The 21,317-nt window shown below is 38.4% G+C and overlaps 2 protein-coding genes across 4 annotated transcripts in view; one reads left to right on the forward strand and one right to left on the reverse strand.

Annotated features, from left to right (window-relative positions):
* The window catches only part of SPAG17 (sperm associated antigen 17), a 266,279-nt gene extending 261,551 nt beyond the window's left edge, over window positions 1-4,728 (forward strand). The window contains exons 47-48 of the mRNA XM_069089276.1: window positions 3,475-3,587; window positions 4,458-4,728. Coding sequence (XP_068945377.1) covers window positions 3,475-3,587; window positions 4,458-4,463 — 119 coding nt within the window. The 3' untranslated portion in view covers window positions 4,464-4,728. The remainder of the gene's footprint in view (window positions 1-3,474; window positions 3,588-4,457) is intronic.
* A 782-nt stretch (window positions 4,729-5,510) lies between these two features.
* The window catches only part of WDR3 (WD repeat domain 3), a 38,277-nt gene continuing 22,470 nt past the window's right edge, over window positions 5,511-21,317 (reverse strand). For all 3 annotated transcript variants that reach the window (XM_069090229.1, XM_069090227.1, XM_069090228.1), the window contains exons 12-27: window positions 20,583-20,676; window positions 18,984-19,085; window positions 15,309-15,394; window positions 15,044-15,179; window positions 13,916-13,972; window positions 13,538-13,638; window positions 13,153-13,264; window positions 12,884-13,018; window positions 12,579-12,629; window positions 11,743-11,808; window positions 11,204-11,296; window positions 10,673-10,720; window positions 10,249-10,292; window positions 9,175-9,303; window positions 6,534-6,627; window positions 5,511-6,349 (exon numbers count right to left, since the gene is read on the reverse strand). In XM_069090229.1, coding sequence (XP_068946330.1) covers window positions 6,194-6,349; window positions 6,534-6,627; window positions 9,175-9,303; window positions 10,249-10,292; window positions 10,673-10,720; window positions 11,204-11,296; window positions 11,743-11,808; window positions 12,579-12,629; window positions 12,884-13,018; window positions 13,153-13,264; window positions 13,538-13,638; window positions 13,916-13,972; window positions 15,044-15,179; window positions 15,309-15,394; window positions 18,984-19,085; window positions 20,583-20,676 — 1,504 coding nt within the window. In that variant the 3' untranslated portion in view covers window positions 5,511-6,193. The remainder of the gene's footprint in view (window positions 6,350-6,533; window positions 6,628-9,174; window positions 9,304-10,248; window positions 10,293-10,672; window positions 10,721-11,203; window positions 11,297-11,742; window positions 11,809-12,578; window positions 12,630-12,883; window positions 13,019-13,152; window positions 13,265-13,537; window positions 13,639-13,915; window positions 13,973-15,043; window positions 15,180-15,308; window positions 15,395-18,983; window positions 19,086-20,582; window positions 20,677-21,317) is intronic.

Genomic DNA, 21,317 nt, shown 5'->3' on the forward strand with positions numbered 1-21,317 from the left:
GAAAACTAATGTGATTTATTTCCTCCATCGAAAAATATATTATCCAGAATAAGAAGGGTGATAGTTCTGCATTACTCTACCCTCAACTGACCACATCAGGAGTTTTGTTTTCAATTCTGGCTACCATACCTTAGGAAGGATGTTAAAAAATAATAGAGTATGATCAGGGGAAAGCAATGGAGAAGATGCCATGAAAATTGAAGGGATTGAGGATATTTAACCTGGAGAAGAGAGGCCTCAAGGAGGAGATAGCTTTTTCCCCCCAACTGTTTGAAAGTCTGTCATGCTTATAAAAGGATTGGTTTTTCTTGACCCCAAAGCTTACATCAATTCAATAAGAACTGAAGTGCCTACTATGTTCCAAACACTGTACTTAGGTCTATAACAAGAAAGGCAAAAGACAGTCTGTGCTGTCAGTGAGCTCATAGCCTAATGAGGGAGCCAACATACAAACGATGTAGAAATGAGATAAATGCAGGATAATTTGGACCAAATCTTAGAGGAAAGGCACTAGCATTCAGGGAGACTGGGAAAGGATTCTTGCAGAAAGTTGGTATTTTAGCTGGGGCCTGGAGGAAGCCAGGAAAGCCAGAAGGCAGAAATGAGGAGACATGGGGGACAACCAGTGAAAATATTCAGAACTGGGAGTTGGAGCATCACATGCAAAGAATGGCAGGGAGATCAACCAGTGTTACTGGATCACAGAATTCATGGAGAGGAATAAGGTGTAATTAGACCAGAAAAACAGGAAGAGGCCAGCTTATAAGGACTTGAAAAGCCAAACCGATTTTAGAGTTGATCCTGGAGGTAACAGTGAACCACAGGAGTTTATTGAGTAGACAGGGTGATGTCGGAACTGTACTTTAGAAAAGTCAATTTCACAGGTGAGTGGAGTGCAAACTAGAGTGAGGCAGGGGAACCAACCAGAAGGCCACTGCAAGAGTCCGTGGGAAATGATAAAGGACTGCACCAAGATGGTCAGAGGAAAGAAAGAGACGTACACAAGAGATATTATAGAGGTAGGACTTGTTAACAGGTTAGAACTAGGATCAGTGAGCGAAAGTGGCAGAGGTAAATTAAGCTTGTTTCCACCTTCCCCCCACCCCAAATCTTTCTAACATATAGAGAAATCTAAAAGTGAATTGGTTTCCATAGAAGGCAGTGGGTTCCCTGTCCTTAGTTTTCAAGCAAAGACAGAATGATTACTTCTTGGGGATGTTATGGAGGGGATTCTAAATTGGTTTTGTGTCACGGACCCCTTTGACAGTCTGGTGGAGCCTAAGGACTTCTTGAAATAATGTCTTTTAATGCACAAAATACAAAGGAAACAAATTATTTTTGTAGTTCTAAGTTCACCTATTAAGAACCCCTATGGTAGATGTCGAATAGGATCAAATCATCTTGATTCAAACAACATTTGGCAGTGTGGTAGAATGGAAAGAGCATCAAACTTGGAGTCACAGGACATAAGTTAAAATCCTGTCTATGCTTTCTATCACCTGCATCAAGTTGGCAAGACACTTTAGCAGCTTCAGCATCAGTTTCCTCATCTATATGAGACAGTTTGATAGGTGACCTCTAATATCTCTTTCAGTTACCCTATTGTAGTTTGGTCATTTTTTAGTCATGTGTGACTCTTCATGACCCCATTTGGGATTTTCTTGGCAAAAATACTTAAGTGGTTTGCTGTTTCCTTCTCCAGTTCATTTTGTTGTGTGTGTGTTTTGTTTTGTTTTTTTTTACAGATGAGGAACTGAGACAAACAGGCTTAAGTGACTTGCCCAGGGTCACACAGCTAGTGTCTGAGGCTGGATTTGAATTCAGAAAGATGAGTGTTCCTGACTCTACACCCAGCTGTCTATCCATTGCACCATCTAGCTGCCCTATATGGATGTCATATTGTGCAATTTGTATCATGTTATGATAAATGAAGTATACATGTATTTATACATGTTATACACACATATACACAAGTGAGAGATGAGCCTAGAAAGGTAAACTGGAGCCAGATCATGCTATTTGGAGATAACTTAATAGATAATAGGTAACCTTTAGGGGTTTTTGAGTGAGGACTGACATGATTACAACTATGCTTTATATGGATGAATCTGTTGTGCTGTGTTCACGATGAGCGTTGTAGTTGTGTTCATGATGAGCTGAAGACAAGAGACTGGTAACAAGATTGATTTAGTAGAGCTTTTGCAATTTTGCAGGGACAAGATAATAAAGGTCTGAACTTGGATAGTGGCAATAGAAAAGGGGATGGGGGCTAGATAAGAGGTAGTTTGAAGAAGGAATCAACAGGATGTAAATATTAAGAGCAAGGGAGATAGTAAAAGATAACTGTAATTTCCAGACTGTTTAGCTGAGAGCATGGTGGTATCCTTAACAGAAATGAAAAAATCAGGAGAGAAAAGGAAGTGATTTTATGTGTAAGATAATGAGTTTTTAAACATAGTGAGTTTGAGGTATCATTAAAATACCCAAGTGAAGAATGCCACAGGAGTGTCCCAGCAACCCTTAAATTAGATATTATTTATCTAATTTTTTATCTATTTATCTAACAAGCTGAGGAAAGAAGTTGGACCCAGGGATATGAATTTTGGAGTCATTTATATAGAAATTATCGTTTTAAGCATTGGGAATACATGAAATCATCAAAGGCAAAAGGCATAACCAGAAATGGGTTGATAACAACTTTAAGAAACACCTGTATTTAGGGAGAGACAGAGAAAGAGAGACAGAGAGAGATCATTGAATTTGGCTTTGTAGGCTGAGGGTAGAAGATTACTCTTTCATAAAGGATAGCAGTAAGGGAAAGGAGATATATAATGGTAGCTCAAAATGGGACTAGCAGGGTCAAGAAAAGATGGGATGATTTTTAATTAAAAAAATAGGAGGTAAAATCAAAGGAGCAACTGGAAAAGCAGAATGGGGCATGAAAAGAGGGAACAATATAATTGATGGAGGTGAGGAATGGTATTGAGAAGGTTTCTGCAGGGAAGTTGAAGGATAGCCCGGATCTTTTATATCATCTGCTGAGAACTAATGGGTGAAGGACCTTCTACTATGGCCAAAAATAAAAAATGGCTATCTCTGTGTGCAAAAGCAAATTTGGGTTCTCTTTTCAAAGGACCAGTATGGGACAACTGGGAATTAAACTGTGGTCCACAGCCTCACTTCATGTGGTCAGACACAGCCTGGGCCACAGCTGACCTGATCACTTGAACCAATGAAATTTCTCCTTCCCATTGCTCTGAATCTATTCAACTTCCCCCTTATATAGAGTATACACTGACTACATGCTAGTTGGGACCAAGGCAAACTTTCCTCTCTTTACCCACTCCATTGCCAACCACAGACATTTCCCAGGTAGTATGGTACAGTATTAAGAGCACCTGGGTTCAGATGTTATTTGGATAAGTATGTGTAGGTTGTACCACAAAAATGATGCATCCTTAACAAGTATCTTACTAGTTTTAACATCTGTGACCTATGACTCAAGACCAGATGATTTTCCCATGGGGAAAGAAAATCCATTAGTTCGTCGTGTTTCTACAGTCCCCAAGCCTCATAAACTATCTCATGTGAGTAATATCTAGGAAGTGTGCCTCTGGCTCAGTACTCAATACATAAAATCAGTTATTCCAAGTTCCAGTATTGGACTTATGAATTAATTAGTGCCTGTATGTGTCGGCTACTAAAGATATGGCATGAATATTAACTTTGACAATGATAGACTCAAGTTTGTTACCAATCTTGTAACTTTTGTAATCTTGTTGCATTCTTCTAAGGGAAACTAAATGCTTTTGTGTTCAAAAAAGCAACAATGATGATTACTAACATGTCGCACTTTATTATTAGGCACTGCCCACTAATAGCTATGGAATGTCACTATTACAACCCTAAAACTTTCAGAGATCTGAGATCCAAGAAAGCACGTATAAACACAATATAAAAACCATGCTTCTGACATAAATGGGTCAAGTATGGTGTATCAAAAACACTCATTCTAAACTGCTAATGCAGATTACAATTTAGATCTGTTCAGCACCATTTCACAAGTTAAGAGCAGTTTTCACATACTAACCAGCAACACCATGGCCCATATTTTCAGGGATTCATTTAATAAAGTTGTCATGAATGACGTTCTACTTGCCATACTCCTCTGTCATTGCCTTCAAAATCAACAAAAGCATTTCCCCAGTACTTCCTGTCCCCATCTCAATGCCAACGGTGAGAGATCTCATGACAAAAGCCTGGCAATTTTATATACTGGATTTCACCCATTTATGTCAGATGTATGGCTTTATATTGTTTCATAACTATTTGTTTCAAGGGGATTTAGTCTATATGTGAAACTGTTTGCCATATCTCTCTTGGCATTAAAAATCAGTGCTGTTGGCACAAGCAGGATGAAGAGAAAATAATGTAAATTTCAATGAATTTAATTACAGATGTGATTATCAGACTACCTGCAGCAGAGAATGAAGAAAACTAATCTTCATCCAGCTTGGGCATCTCAAAATTGTCATTATTGATGCAGTAGGCCCACTTACGTTTCTCTTTTTAAACTTTAAGGTCACGTGCCTTACCAACTTCACATGTAGTTTTATCATGTTGCACTTTAGGCTAAAACTGTCTTACTGTCTGCTAGAAAACTATACTTAATAAAATGCCTTTGTACTGAAAGCATTGTGCATTTCTTGCTGTTTAGCAGAAGGTGTCAGGTTTAAAGACACTCAAGTATTTTGACCAAAAAGCCCCAACTCATCTCATTCTTGGTCAATCCACTACTGTCACATGCTCCCTCACATACACCCTAGTCTTTCCTGGAAGCTTCTAACTAGGAATAAGATGATTCAAAAGGCAAACAAAAGCAGCACGAAGTAGCCTTAGGGCCCAGGGTAGCTTGTTTTCTGGAGTTTGTCTTGGTATCCTATAAAAACCACTAGAAATGTTAATGAAGAAAGCATCCCACTCCATCGCTGACAGATCTTTATGATGGGAGGATGTCAGACACAGCTTCCGGAAAACAGAGGTTTTTTCAAAGCACCGAAGGTTTTGCCATTTTGCACTCATATGCTTGAGTATCTCCCCTAAGCGTACTAAAAGTAGGTTCTCGGTGTCACACTGCTCTCCACTCACAAAAGATTCGAGAGCATCCTCTGGGTTTCACAAAGAAAAACCAAGGAATGGTCACAGCGGAAGCAAGCTGTCTGGTCCTTTCTAACTTCCGCTTTTTGTAGCTCATAAAATATGGCCAGAACCTTTTCTACTTTATTGGTCCCTCATATCCACACACACATTGCCTCCCTTCAGTTACGCTCTCCTGTTTGGGGGATCTATTGGCAGATTCATTGTCAGGAATTTGAATGGCTAAGTAAACTTGTTCAGAGCCTGGGAAGGGAGTGAGGGCATATTCAGTGAATAGAAGTGAATTACTTGTTCTGTATAGGTAACAATTTCCTAAATTTCTATACTACAAATCCAAGGGTCCACACTAGCCATATAATCATGACCTTATTTTACTTAAAAATAATTATTTCTTTGAAAGAAATACAATTACATAACAAGATCTTTTTACATACAAGCACACAAAAAAATGTCTGTAGAGTAAAAAGGCACAAGGATTTCCCACTTTACATAAGCTTTTTAGAATGATAATGCATTAGGAAAAAGAAATAATTATATATCTCAGGAAGAAATAAAAAAGCAACTCAGAATATTTACACATGTCCAGCAATAGATGAAACAAAATTCCTAAGCTGGTATCTCTAACCCTTGAATTTAAGGGTTCAAAAACCCCTCAGTAAGAATGGAGAGTAAAGGAAAGTCAGCCATTCAAGAATGTGTCTAGCCTTGGCCAACAAGGAAAGTACGAGGCCCTGCACAAGGTTCCTCAGTTGACTTCCCGTCCTGTGAGACATATTCATCTGGTAATTCAAAGTTCACGACTCAGCATTTTAAAGCTGGAAGGGACCATATGGGACCATCTAGTCCAACCCCCCTTCTTTTATGGATGAGAAAATGGAAGCAGAGTGGCCCAAGGTCACATGACTAGTCAGCAGCATAGTGGGGATTAGAGTATTGTGTCTTCCCCCTGTTGGTATCCATGTATTCAATGTATTCAAGTCAGGAAGCTGTTCCATCTATTTAATAGGAATGTAAAAATAGCTCAGGTGTTTAAGCTCTAAGTCAATGTCATAATCAGCTTCTCCCTTTTTTTCCTCTTCCTTTTCTTCTCTTCCAAATTGCTTGTGGCATCAGAGAAAAATTCAACTTCACTCTTTGCCTCACATTCCCTTTTCAGAAACTCAAGGCCTGCCATATTGAATCCAATCACATCCTGGAGAGAAACACAAAGAATGTTAAAAACAAGTCTAATTGCTGGAGGGGAAAACTAACATTCTCCTCACTCTCCTCTCCCAAATATTCTACCTAGGCTTGTGTGGGTCTTAAGAGTTCCCCCAGGGCAACTTGTATCCAACAATGCTAGTCCCTATTCATTATAACAATATAAAGGCACTTACCCGGACTTCACTGACTTTTGAAATGGTTGTTTTCTTCAATTTCTCTATCACTGGTACAAGCATTTGGTTACTACTAATTTGCCCAAAGTGAATCCTACAAATAACAAAGCAAAAATAATGATGCTCCAGAAAGCCAGGCTTGTCTTATGCCCTTTCAAAACAGTAAGTGCTTCATCACTTAAACATCTTAACAGTGCCTAAAAATCCATTGGAGCATGGATGAGAAAAACTGCTTCTGGGAAAGAAGGCAGCACAAGCCCTTAATCACTATACCCACACACAGGAGGGGTTAAAGATTTGCTGAATTTAATTCAACCCCCACATGAAGCATACTCTTGACAAGTGGCAATCCAGACACTGCCGGAACAAATATGTGTACCAGCCCCCACCTCCTCAACCAAAACTCATCCAAACAGTGATTTTGGCATAACATGGCCTCCAGCCAACTGGAAGAGTTTGTATTTGACCCCAAAGACAAGAGAGAACCATTGGAACTTAGAGTAGTGGAGTAACACAGTCAAATCTGTACATAAGGAAAATCCCTTTGGCAACTGTTTGGCTTTCAAAGTCTTTCCCAACCTCTCTAGTCTCATTGCATCTAACTCTCTTTTCCACACTCTATGATCTAGTCCAATTGGCTTTCCTTCTCCCCCCCAACACCCAGCATTCCATCCCCTTTTCCCATGCCTCTATACTGGCCCGCCATGTTTAGACTATATTCTCTCCTAACCTCTACTTCAGAGAATACATCAATCACTTTTTTGAAGACATACCTGAAGCAAAACCTCCTATGCCCAAGACTTTGCTGATCCCCCCAAATGCTAGTCCCCACCCTTCCAAATTATCTTGTATTTATTCTGTATATACTTTGATGTCCCTCCACAGAAAATCCAAGAGGAGCAGCTAGGTTCATTGCTTTTATCTTTCTATCTTTTTAACTCCTTATCTGTCATTTAAGAAATTAGCTTTTCCTTTATAGGAATCAGTCATCTGCCAATGAGATTATTATTCAATCTAATTCATTTCAATACATATTAAGTATGTACTATGTGCAAGTTATTGTGTTTAGTGCTAGAGACACCACAAAGACAAAATGAAAATGACCTCTGCCCTCAAAGAAAACTCCTTTTTACTGGAGGGACATAACACATATACAGAGAAACAAGTAGGGAGTAGGGAAAGGCTTCATGAAAGAGGTGACACCTAAGAATTTTAAGAGGAAAAGGTAAGTTAGGGAGGGCATTCCAGGACAGCTGCTACAAAGGCAAGAAGGAAGAAGGAATGATGAGTCTAAAAAACACCAAGACAGCTGAGTATCTGAAGATTGTTAATGTGAATTAAGACTGGAAAAGTAGGCTGTGCTAACGTGTCAAAAAACATTAAGTGCAAAGCTAGAGAGTTTGTGATTTGAGCAAAGAAAGAAAGCACCTCAGATTCAGCAAAGGAATGCTATAGTCAGACCAGTGCTTTAGGCATGTGATTATGGAAAGTGTGTGGAGGACAAACTGGAGAAAACAGAATCTTGGAAAATCGATAAGGGAACTAGTGCAATAGTTGAGGTTAGAGGTGATGAGGTCCTGACCTAGGGTGATGGCTATGTGAGAAAGGTGGGCAGATGTGAGAAATGTTGTTGAGGTAATATAATCAATGAGATTTGGCAACTAACAATTTGAGGTGAAGGGAGAGGAAAGAGTCAAATATGACTGAGAGGTTGTCTTTGATCTAAATCGATTAACCAACAAGCAAGTAATTAAAGATGGTAGAAAAGAGGGAAGTTTGGAGAATGGGTATTTTAGGGGGTGACGAAAATGAGTTCCATTTTGCACCTGCTGGGGAGATACTGATCCATGGGAAGATGTCCAGGTAATATGGTACTAAAGTAGAGTAAAATAGAGTAATATCCTTCTTTTTTTTTTTTTGCCTTTTGGAGGGCAACTGGGGTTAAGTAACTTGCCCAAGGTTACACAGCTAGTTTTTTTGTGTGGGTGTTAAGTGTCTGAGGCCGGAACCGAACTCCAGTCCTCTGACTCCAGGGCCAGCGCTTTACTCACTGCACCACCTAGTCGCCTAAAATAGAGTAATTTTCACGAGTATTGCCAGTTCAGAAAAAAGTATGCCAAGGTTTCCAAATGAAGACCACAGCAAGAGAAAAAAAGGAAATTCATATAGTAAAAACATGACCTAGAGTCACAGAAAATCCCAAAGGACCAAGTTAGGCTATAAAAATAAAATATGAATACTCATGATTAAGCATTTCCACAACAATTTATGTCCTGTCACTCTTTGTAAAAACTCAGAGAAATGCATAACTACTCTTATTTTAAAAATAAAGAGGTCAAATTTCCAAGCACAGCAAAACAACTTGTATGCATAAGTTTACACTGCATTTTTGGAGTGGCTAGAAACGTGAACAAAAGACTTAAGAATCTCTGGTCCTCCTTTGGTTGTGTGATTGGCTACCTTTAAACAACTCACAATGTGGAGACTGCATAATTTATTGGCAGATTCAACTCAGGAATTTGAATGGCTCAGTAAATTTGTTCAGAGCTTGGGAAGGGAGTGAGGGCATATGCAGTGAATAGAAGTGAATTACCTGAATTACTTATTACAATAGAAGTGATCCTTGCAGAAGGAATATTACCTGAGGAGGAAGAAGAGGCACCGGCAGAGGAGTTCAATATCAGAGCCCAGCTGGAAAAATTCATCAAAAAGCTTCAGAATGTCTGGAACATACGAGAAAGGCAGCACCAAGAGGGCCTCCTCCAACTCACTTTAATAGCAAAGAGGAAAAGAGAAGGGCATAAACAGGGTTGTAGTGATCAGAACAATAACCCCACAGGGAAGTAATCTGTTTCTAACTGTGGCTCCAAGGACTGTTTAGTAGAAAAACAGCTGTCCTCTATACTGTAATGCTAGAAATATAGACAAAAAATCTCTAACTTTTGCATAAGCTCTCTTGATTACCCTTCTTTGGATAATCAATTCATTTGTTTACAATCTACTACAAAAGCACTATGCTAACCTAAACCCAGAAACTTCAAGGTGGAACAGAGCAGGGTGGTGTCAGTTATGGGTAGGACCAGACTGTCTCTGAAGCAACTCTTAAAAGTCTGTGATTCTAAGATAATCTTCAGGTAGCAAACACTTACTGTTTTGTTCACCCATTTAGACACGCATACTAACACACTTTTATATACTTCCATAAAAATCTAGATGCCCATAAAAACTAGACCTGGACTCTTGTCTTAAGACTTATCACCATTTTGTATACTAGTCATTTAACCTAGCATCTGAATATCTGTTTTTCCATCTATAGAATTTGCCCCACTGACCTCTTGTAAGGCTGTGGACCATCAAATGATATTCAGAATGATGCTTTGAAAACTATTAGTATTATGTCATCATTTAAGTAATGTTTAAATTGCAAATGAGCAATTGGTACCTATGTTGACATGTTTCTTATACAGTAACCAATTAAGTGATTATTAACATCCAGAGAAAGAGTAAACACTAGCACAATGACTGGCTTGCTAGGGTGTTAACAAAGTCCTGATAAAGATGGCATCCATGGGTACATTAAATTGCTTTCTTTCAGGATCTTCTCTAGTGCTCCCGAATGGAGCTCTGCATATGACAGGCACTCAATACACACTGCTGATTTAAATAAACAAAAATGTAAAGAAGTTCTTCTATGAACAAAATTCCTGGCACCCACCTTGACTTGACTCCTTTAAACACTTCCAATACATATGCGGAAGGCTGTAAATAAAGATATAAAGATATAAAATAAATAAAATAAAGATATAAAGAGTATCAGTAGTCCACCTTTGGCTAGTTAGTCAAAAATTACAAACTACAAAATCTTCCTACCTCATCTGGGGGAAAGAAATTGGCATGACTCAAGGACATTCTTCTCAGAGTGCAACCAGATGAAATAATATATGGGAGATCCTAGACAATGCCCGCTCATAATGTCCAATTAAAGTTTAGAAGCAGACACAAATCTAGTTAAGATTCTCAACCTCAACATGTTTTCTCACACAAACACAAAGCCCTTTTCCTTCCCATCCCTCGGAGGATGTAATGCAATCCTCAGGACGCCCAAAGAGGAATGGTGAAAGTCCGTAAGGTGTACTCACCGAGATGTTTCCATAAGCCAGTAAGATGGGGTTAACTGGAAGAGGAACCTGTGGAGAAAACAAGGTTAAATTATTCGTCAGAGTCCTTTGTTAGATGAACATCCATGCAGTATGAGGACTTTGTGACCAAGACAGCATGGAAAAGTCTTGCTGGGCTCCAGTTAGGGAATAAAAGAAAAAAAAGTAGGTGTAGGAGGTGCTTCTGTAACATATGTGACCTGCTACAGTTGGTTTTACCAAGGAAGATGTTACTCATCTCATACCAAAATTTCCCGTCCTTACTTTCTCTATGAAACCACTTTCCTTCATGCATCCCTCCCTCCTTCAGTCTCCTCAGGCCTTAATGTTTCTTAATATTGACATCACAAGTTCTTAATGTTTACATCATGAGCATTCCCCCACCACCTTTACTTCCTCTTCTTTGATCGTATATCATTCGATCAAACATCACACTGTTTGACCCATTGCCTCTACTCAGGAAATGACTTTATGCAAACCCACTTCCTGAAGGGAAATCGATGGCTCTCTCACCTCTTTCCCAGCAGCTTTACAAATGGCTTCATGTTCTTTCCTCTTTGCAGTCTCTTCTCGGTACAACACAATGGCCTCCATGATTCTCTCAGCCTGCCCAGGACATACAGGGAAGAGGTTAAAACAACACATTCCATTAAAATCAGAAGGCCTGATCTGAAGGGTGGTGGATTCAGTTTAACCAAATGCAAATGGAAAAATCCTGCAACTCGGGCACAAAGTAATCAAGTGAACATACACCAAGGGTTTCTGAACATTTGGGGACCCTTTGGTTGATCAGTGAGAAGGGGATCAGTGGCATCCCTAACTCAGGTTGCACCACCCAACATCAAAACTAGGACAGCTGGCAGGAATGCTCATAGAGGAGAGCCAGCCTTCTCTTTTCTTCCCAGGCTGCCCTCTGCTGCTGGCTATAATCCTCACTTCATCTTTCCTCTGCCACAAAAGGACCTTTTGACTGATCAGCAGTAAAGGAGATTTGTAAGAAAGCTAGGGCTATGCCAAAAAAATAAGTACTCTCTATTTCTACACTAACTTACCGCTTTGACAGTTTCGACAGTTTTCTTTCCAGGAAAGTAAGTGTCACCATGAGCCTCTCCAGGAACCTGCATTAAGAAAAGATACTTTTAAGTTCATGCCACAAAAGCTGCAAAAACTGTGATTACTTAAATCCTTCTAGAAAAACATTCTGCTCCTCAATAATATCAATGTCTCTTCAAAAATATATATATATATATTTTATTTTCCCCCCAATTACATATTAAAACAATTTTTAACATTCCCTCAATATCTAAAAGATCCAATTTCTTAAGTTTCTTTCAGATGGTCTCATATCAGAAGTAAAAACCAATTTTCAGCAACCTCCTAAAATTTAAGAGTAGGTATTACAATTATTCAAACTCAAGGTTTATACTATTCACACGAATTTTAACAATTCAGAGCGCTTTACAAAGCTTGCTCTTTCACAAGAACCCTGACAGGCAATACAAATATTATTTCCATTTTGTAGATTAAAGAAGCCAGGAACAGGGGGGTTAAGTTGTCTGCCCAGGGTCACACAGGTAGTCAAGGGCTAGCTAGCACTGGGATTTGTAAAGACATTTCTTGAATTATAAGATAATCCAACTGAACTGTCAATCATCTGCAGGATACCATTTTTACTGCTGCCATGGGATTCTTTGTGTAAGACAATGATGCACAAATAAATAAATACCATTATCTAGGGAACCAGCAATTTATACCGCAGGTCCCCCCCCCCCAATCAACCAAACAGTTTATGGCTGGAAAAATCCCAAAGCAAGTTTGGGAATTTGTTGCTTTAAACTAAGACAAGTTATAAACCCTAATTCTAAAGTAGGAAAAGAGCTTTACTTACTACTGGCTGGTCTTCTTTAGCCACACTCTCCTCATACTCTGCTTCCCTTTGCTGCCAAGATATAAAATAGAACATGTTAATTTATCTAAGTGGCACAGATTACCACATGACAGTTGGCAAGGAGATGCCTCAGAGAACACACAAGTTCTTTACAAAAGTGAGGCGAGCTCCCCAGCTATTGACAGATGACCTCTGAACTGTTCACTTGGCACAAGCTCTGTTTCCTATAAGAAGGGAATCCTTGATTTCTTCTGGACATGCCCCATGAATTCTAAGATGTCTGAAACTGAAGCTGACAGTCTTACCATCTCCTGCTCTTCCTCTAGGATGAGCGGTTCCTTGGTTCTCTCCCACAGTCTGAGGGATTTGTCATGGGATGAAGATACAATGTAATCACCATTAGGACTAACGGCCAAGCACCACACCTCCTGGTGGTGGCCCTGGAGAAAAGAAGGAGGCAAGTGAGGAAGTACAGAGTCACCCATCACTCTTCAAACAAACTATAGAGAGGGCTCAAGGCTAAGGCTCAGAACCAGTGTAAAATATAGCTGGAACAGAATGGTCAGCAGATTACCTCCAAGGTCTGGATAAGTTCGAATTTATCTGCATCCCACTGTTTAATCTTGTGATCTTTCCCAGCCGTGAAGAAGAGATGAGACTTGGGTACAAACTGCAGATACATGACACTGAAAATGAGATAAACACCCATATGTAAGTCCCCAAGGTAGTGAAAGAACCCTTGTGGTAAAAGCCTTCCAGGTGTGAATGGCTAAATTTAGCCATGAGAGTTTGTCCGCAGGGAGCAGATACAGTCTCTGTTGGCCACGTTAGACTTTTCTTTGTCAAGCATGTCACTTCTTGAATGAGGCTACGTGGACTTCTACAGGACACAGACAGCACAGGGGTGACCCAAAAAGTGGCTTTGTAATCATTTTTGTGTGAAAGGACCACCCACTCACCTGTCATCATGGGCAAAGAGAGAACGATGGCAGTCCCCAAAGTCTAAGCCCCAGATCTTCACATTCCTGTCTGCAGAGCCAGTTGCTATCAGTGCCCCATCCTACGTTGAAAGTTCAAAAAAGGAATCATTAATATTAATTTGCATAATACTATAAGGTTTACAAAACCCACTCCCCACAATGACCCTGCGGGTTATGTGATTCAAGGCTCCCTTTTACAGAGAGCCCCCGAAATTCAATGGCAGGGGCGAGATGGCTTGAAGTCCTATCTTAAATGAAGAAATCAAGGAGTCGCTGAAACCAACCATTATCTCAAAATGGTCATCTTCTGACTGAGGACAATAGATAGTTTTAGTAAACTTTTAAAGCTTTACTTACATAAGAGATGTCCATGCATAGAACAGGTAGCTTGTGTCCATATAAAGAGAGAAAAAACTAAGTACAAAAAAAAAAGAAAAACAATAATTTAGCTTACACTTGCAAAATACAGACATGATCTACCATCCTAAGATCTAACTGTAGCATTCAGTGCACTGCTCACTTTTTTCCAGCGTCCAAATGACCAAATATCAACCCCAAGATGAACATAGTTCTAAATTCACTACATGCCTAGCAGAGTGCTTTGCATAATAATAAGTTTCCTCAATATTTATAATTGAGATGCCTAGTAAAATTCAAAATCACTTAGATCTCTTGGCAGCAGACCAACTAATGGTTCTAGTATACTGAAAAATTAGCTGCCATAGCTCCAGTCCTGAAGCCCCTAAATATAAAGACTCTGCAAACAGGAGAAGTCTAGTAAGTACTTACTGTAGAGTTAATGATAAAGTACATTCTCACCGGCTGTGCCCCCTGCCTGGAACTTTCTTCCCCTTCCTCTCTGCCTCCTGGCTTCCTTCAAGTCCCCATTAGAATCCTCCCTTCTACAAGAAGATTTCCTAATCCTCCTTAATACCAGGGCCTTCATTCCATTGAATATCTCCAATTTATCATCTATATCTTCTTTGTACATGACTATTTGCATGGTGTTTCCTCCATTAGACTAAGAATTTCTTAAGAACAAAGATTGTTTTTTTCCTTTCTTTGTATGCTCAGTGCTTGGTACACAGTAACTAATTAGTAAATGTTTATTTACTTGACTTAAAAGAGAGAGACTTGTTCTCTAGCAAAGCTGGGGGGTTTCCTTAAAATCTTATGGACATGAGATTTTTTTGATGGAAGTATACAAGTACACTTTTCCTGGTACATAACAAACCAAGTTTAAAAAATAGATAAAATTAGTGAGTCATTCACTTAAATTATTCAATTTATGATTAAACAGAAATTTACATCTCTATCCTATCTCCATAACAAATTATTCAATTAACAAATATTTGATTTACAAATTAGCTTTTTTAGAAAGTATATCTCTCAGAGAGAACACCTACAGAATGGGGAGGAACCAGTCACTTGAAGACCAGTTCAAGTCACAGTATCAGGGTAAATCTTCCCTGAAGCTATCTATACCTTCAAAGTGTCAACATAGAAGATTTTCACTGTGCAGTCCAGCAAAGACACAGCCAGCAGCTTTTGACTGGGGGAATAGCACACAGAGAGAACTTCTTCATCAAGTTGCAAGATACGGGTCTGTTTCACAGAGAGCCTAGTGCCATACAAGAAGAAAACAAGGTCTAAATAACTTCTGTGATGCCTCTGAAAGTATAGGATTACAAAACAAAACAATATCTACTCTTCTGGATCCCAAACCACTCCTCAAAACTGTCACACTCACCTTTTCTGGGCACAGTTTTCATCTTTCACCAATTCAAAATCCCAGAACTTGACAGATTTGTCAGCACCACCAGTTATAAAGCCATGCTGAAAGACAAAGAACTAAAGATTAATTCTGGAAGTCTGGGCATCTCTGGGCCTGGAAGGAAACTCTAACACTGGCTCCAACATGGGATTCTAAAGACTGTCTTCCTGTCTTAACAACCTGGTATGGAAGCTATGGAAATGGCTGTGATTGGGAGGGAAAACTCCAAGATTATCCTATATGTGATGAGAAATGCCCTGCAGCCTTAGTAATGGTTAATTGCTGGTGAAAGGTCTTGGTTGGCCCACTGTGCTTTAAGGAAAAGAGACACTTCAGAAAGCGTCTTTAATTTGGTATAGAAAGGTTCTTCTTCAGCTGCCAGTGCTCTCCCCTCCCCATCTCTGACTTTCCACATTTCTTTTTAACCAAATAACAACAGCAGGTTGAGGGAAGTTATAATTACTGAGACTTACATACTGCCACATATAACCAGACTCTAATCAGAAGTTATTTTTGGTTTTAGTCCGAAATAAAGCGATGGGAATGATCTTAAAACCAACACAACAGAACTTACATTATCATGTATCTAAGTGAACACTGTCTATCAAAGTATTCATTGAGAACCTGCACAACAATGTTATTATTCCTCAAAACACTTTTAAAAATGCATTTCAATTTAGAAATACAAAGAAAATCAGTCATTCTTCATCACATATCATTTTTGTCCCCAAAAGGATTTCCCAACTTGATCACACATCTTATTCACCAGATATGACTCTGAATGATTTTTTAAGATTCCCCAAAAGTCAAGCTGACCCTCAAAATCCAAAGATTGGCCATTAATAACAATACTGAAAAGTATGTGCTGTTAGCAGTGACAACAATTCCACAGGAGTCCCCAAAATGTTCTGAGCAGTCAAACAATCACTGGATGAACTGCATATAGTCTAATTATTTTGAAAGAGATGGCCCTGATTATTTGATCTGGGTTCCTGTACATTTGCTTAAAAAAAAAGTCATTATTATGTGGGAATTTTTGCTCTTCGGTCTCAGGTACTTTTAGTGATAGGAACTCAAAGGAACTCAAAGGCAACAAGGGAGAAATGATCTGATAGACAGATAGATAAAAATCTATCTATGGAAGAAGATAAAAGATAATTTATTTCCTAAAAGACATTCTCACCTGGAAATGATGTCACATAAGGAGTCTCAAGATTTGGACCAGATAGGTCTGCAAAAAGGAATCTCTTGGCAAATAAATCCTGAGAAAATCGCGCATGCCTACTGCAAAGCATGACCCTAAGAAATAGAGCCTAAAACAATCAGCAAACAAGTAATGAGGATAAGCTACATGGATTTCCAATAAAATCGAGGGTGAAACAAAGATATCCACTGTCACCATTATTATTCAACATGAATAGAATGTTAGCTTTAAGCAATAAGAGAAGAAAAAGAAACTGACGGAATTAAAACAGGCAAGGAAGAAACTAAGTTATCACTCTTTGCAGATGATATGATGATATGCTTAGAAAATCAAGTAAAAAACTACTTGAAATAATAAACCACTTTAGCAAAGTTGCAGGATATAAAATAAAACCACATAAATCACTTGCATTTCTATATTACTAACAAAGCCCAAAAATAAGAGATAGAAAAAGAAATTCCATTTAAAGTTACTGTAGATATTATAAAATATTTGGGAGTCTACCTGCCAAAACAAACCCAGAGACTATATAAACATAATCAGAGAACACTCTTCACACAAATAAAGTCAGATCTAAATAACTGGAAAAACATCAGCTGCTTGTAAGTAGACCGAACTTACATAATAAAAATGACGATTCTACCTAAATTAATTTATTTATTCGGTGTCATATCAATTAAACTACCAAAAATTATTTTTAGAGTTGGAAAAAAATATCAAAATTCATCTGGAAGAACAAAAGATCCAGAATATTAAGGGAATTAATGAAAAGAAATGGTAGAAAAGATGGCCTAGCCATACCAGATCTTAAATTGTATTATAAAGCAGCAATCATCAAAAACACTTGTACTGGCTAAGAAATAGAAGGGTAGATCAGTGGAATAGTTTAGGTACACAAGACACAGTAGTGAATGATTACAGCAATCTACTGTTTGATAAACCCAGAGACCCCAGCTTCTGGCATAAGAGTTCACTGTTTGACAAAAAGTGCTGGGAAAATTGGAAAATAATATAACAGAAACTAGGTATAGACTAAAGTCTGACACTATATACCAGAATAAAGTCCAAATGGGTACATGATCTAGGTATAAAGGCTGATACTATAAATAAATTAGGGGAGCAAAGAATAGTTTACCTGTCAGATTTATGGAAAATGGAGGAATTTATGAAAAAACAAATGACAGACAACATTATGAAATGCAAAATGGATGATTCTGATTACATTAAATTGAAAAGTTTTTGCACAAACAGAGCCAATGCAACCAAGATTAGAAGGGAAACAGAAAACAGGGAAAGAATTTTTATAACCAATGTCTCTGATAAAGGCCTCATTTCTAAAATATATAGAGAACTGAATCAAATTTACAAGAATACTAATCATTCCCCAAATGATAAACGGTCAAAAGATATGAACAGGCAGTTTTCAGAGGAAGAAATTAAAGCTATCTATAGTTATATGAAAAAATACTCTAAAATATTATTGATTACAGAGAGATGCAAATCAAAACAACTCTGAGGTATCACATCACACCTATCAGATTGGCTGACATGGCAAAACAGGAAAATGATAAAAAATGTTGGAAAGGATATAGAAATGTTAGAACACTAATTCATTGCTGATGGAGCTGTGAGCTGATCCAACTATTCTGGAGAACAATCTGGAACTATGCCCAAAGGGGTATAAAAATGTGTATACCCTTTGACCCAGCAATACCACTTCTAGGGCTATATCCCAAAGAGATCATAAAAATGGGAAAAGGACTCACACATACAAAAATATTTACAGAACTCTTTTTGTGGTGGCCAAGAACTGGCAATTGAGCAGATGCTCATCAATTGGGGAATGGCTAAACAAGCAGTGGTATATAAATGTAATGGAATACTACTGTGCTATAAGAAATGATGAACAGGCAGACTTCAGAGTAACCTGAAAAGACTTAGACAAACTGATGCTGAGTGAGGGGAGCAGAAACAGAAGAACACTGTACATAGTAACAGCCACAGTGTACGAGGAGGACTGATTTTGATAGACTTAGCCCTTCTCAGCAATGCAAGGACTTATCAAAGGACACATGATAGAAAATGCCAGCCTCATCCAGAGAAAGAATTGTTGGAATGGAGTTGGAATGCAGAACAAAGCAGACTATTTTCTTTTTTTTGTTTGTTTTATTTTCTTTTTCTTTCTCACGGTTTTTCCCATTTGTTATAATTCTTCTATGCAACACAACTAATGTGAAAATGTGTTTAATAGAAATGTATGCGTATAGCCCATATCAGATTGCAAACTGTCTTGGGGAGGGAGGAAGAACGGTAGAGGGAGAAAATTTAAAACTTACAGAAGTAAATGCTGCAATCTAAAAATAAACAATTTAATAATAATACTAAAGAAAGAATGGAATTGCAAAGTTCTAAGGGAGAACCCAATGTTAAGAATCTTGCTTAGTTACCTGATCTGGAGAGAGTGAAATTGACCATAAAGCTCCATCATGTGCTTCAACTGTTTCCAGCAAATTTCCTGAAGCCAAGTCATAAAGCTGCAGCTTCCCTGTCTGAAAAGATACACGATGAATACTCCGTAACACGGTAACATTACTCACCATACAGCTCATGGAATGTACCAGACAGACCAAGTGAGGTAAGGAACAGACCCCAAGTTCCAGTCTCCAGACTCTTTACTGGCATGCTGGGTGACAATGATACTTATTTATATCCAGTTTTTCAAACTGTAAAATGGGAACACCAAGAACAGAGTGCCTGGATAATCAAAAGAAACCTAAGATAGATCAGCAAATGTACAAGCTAATAAATGGAAGATCAGGAACCCTGAAATCAGGCTGAGCTGCCAAACGAACTCACTCCTCAAAGTGAAGTTAGTTTGCTAGCAGCTTGTAAACAGTGAGACCAAGTCATACTTTTATCACCACTTCCTATCTTTCTAGACCTTATGATTCCCCTCAGGCTATCACATCCTTTATCTCTTCTCTTTCACAACCAAATTCCTAGAAAATTTACCTCTTTTCACTCTTTTCTCAACCCATTACCATTTGTCTTCCAACCTGGCTACTAAACAGACAGCTCTTCAAAATGACCAATGAATGATCCCTTAGCTTGTTTTCCATCCTCATCTTTCTCAACTTTTTACATGGCTATAACATCTTACACTGCTGACCACCTCTTCCTGGACCCTCTCTGGTGTGTATTCTGCATTCACTTACAAGCAGACATGCTGCTGCCCCATGATGCCATGGTTTGTTTCATTCTGTTTTCCTGCTTCCAGCACCTAGGACAATGCTTGGAAATTAATTGGCTGATTGGATGCTGAGGCAAAAGGAAAGGAACATCCATTGAAGTGGTGCAGCAGAAAGAGCATTCAATAATGAGTCATGAGATATGAATTCTAATTATGATTCTACCACTTACTGACTTTAAGCAAATCATTTAACCTCAGTCCATCTCATAATGACCGTGAGGCTCAAATAAGATAACATATGTAAAAATAATACTACTCATATTTATATTCTGCTTTAAAAGTTTCTTAAAAGGTTCTTGCTACAAATCTATAAGATTGGTAGAACTGAACATTTGTCTTCTAATTACAATTCTTTCCACTAAACCAAATTAAATTAAAATAATTACTTAAATTATAAAGTATTATACGAATGCATTTTTTTTTTGCCTTTTGGAGGGCAATTGGGGTTAAGTAACTTGCCCAAGGTTACACAGCTAGTTTTTTTTGTGTTAAGTGTCTGAGGCCGGAACCAAACTCAGGTCCTCCCTACTCCAGAGCCAGCGCTTTTACTCACTGCGCCACCTAACTGCCCCTACAAATTCATTTTTTAACTTTTTTATTACTTTTAGATTACATTTGATTACTTTAAAATTAGGACGAGCCATTTCAAACTACATAATCCAACAATCAGAAGATAACGCACCTATACCCTTCTTTTGCTGCTGGTTAAAGACCTAGTTGTCTTTGATTACTTAAAGAATGATATTTAACAAAAAGAACTGAAAAAGTCCTAGAAATCCAAAACAAAAGCGTTTACCTTTGTTCCTATGATCACCTGCCGATCTCCAGGAACAAATAATGAACAGAGAGCATATTCACAAGTCATCGTCCGAATACATTGCAGTGTAGACCTATGGGAAGAAAGGAAGGATCATAGGATCAGAGATCAGAGCTGAAAAGGACCTTTGAGGCCATCTTCTCTAATTCCCTAAGTAAGTAAAAATAGAACCTTTTCTGCCTTAACAGCTGTCCCTACAACATTCTACTACCTTGAAAGGAACCTCAGATCAAAGCTCATTATTAGACCTTTTCAACATGTGAGTTGGTATTATAATTTCGGCATTAAAAATAAGGATAAGTCTTAGTAACCCAGGGCTCAAATGTATCTTTAGTACCTCTATAACAGGACCTGCTACTTCATATAAAACTGCACGTCCTTGAGAAAGACCTTTCTTGAGCAATCAAATAAAGAGTTTCCCCTTGTGGAATCCTACTCATTATAAAGCATCATGGAATATTCCTTATAATCAGAAAGGTGGGTAAAAAATGGAATGGCCAAAGCAAAGTTAGCTCCTAAGTTAGGGTGGCAATATTCAAGATGATAACTTCTTAATCAAAATACAACAGATACACATTTTCAAACATGCCTATGTGTCATCTAACAGATTCTCCACGTTCATCAGGCTACTTCTACAACAAGGTACTATGAAAAGGTCAACAATGGCAGTCTGATGGAGCAAATCAAATTTCTCTGATTTATGATCCTATCATC

This window comes from Petaurus breviceps, unplaced genomic scaffold, assembly GCF_028583685.1.
Source record: "Petaurus breviceps papuanus isolate PSGF00001 unplaced genomic scaffold, PetGlider_PUasm1.0 186, whole genome shotgun sequence".
Taxonomy (NCBI): domain Eukaryota; kingdom Metazoa; phylum Chordata; class Mammalia; order Diprotodontia; family Petauridae; genus Petaurus; species Petaurus breviceps.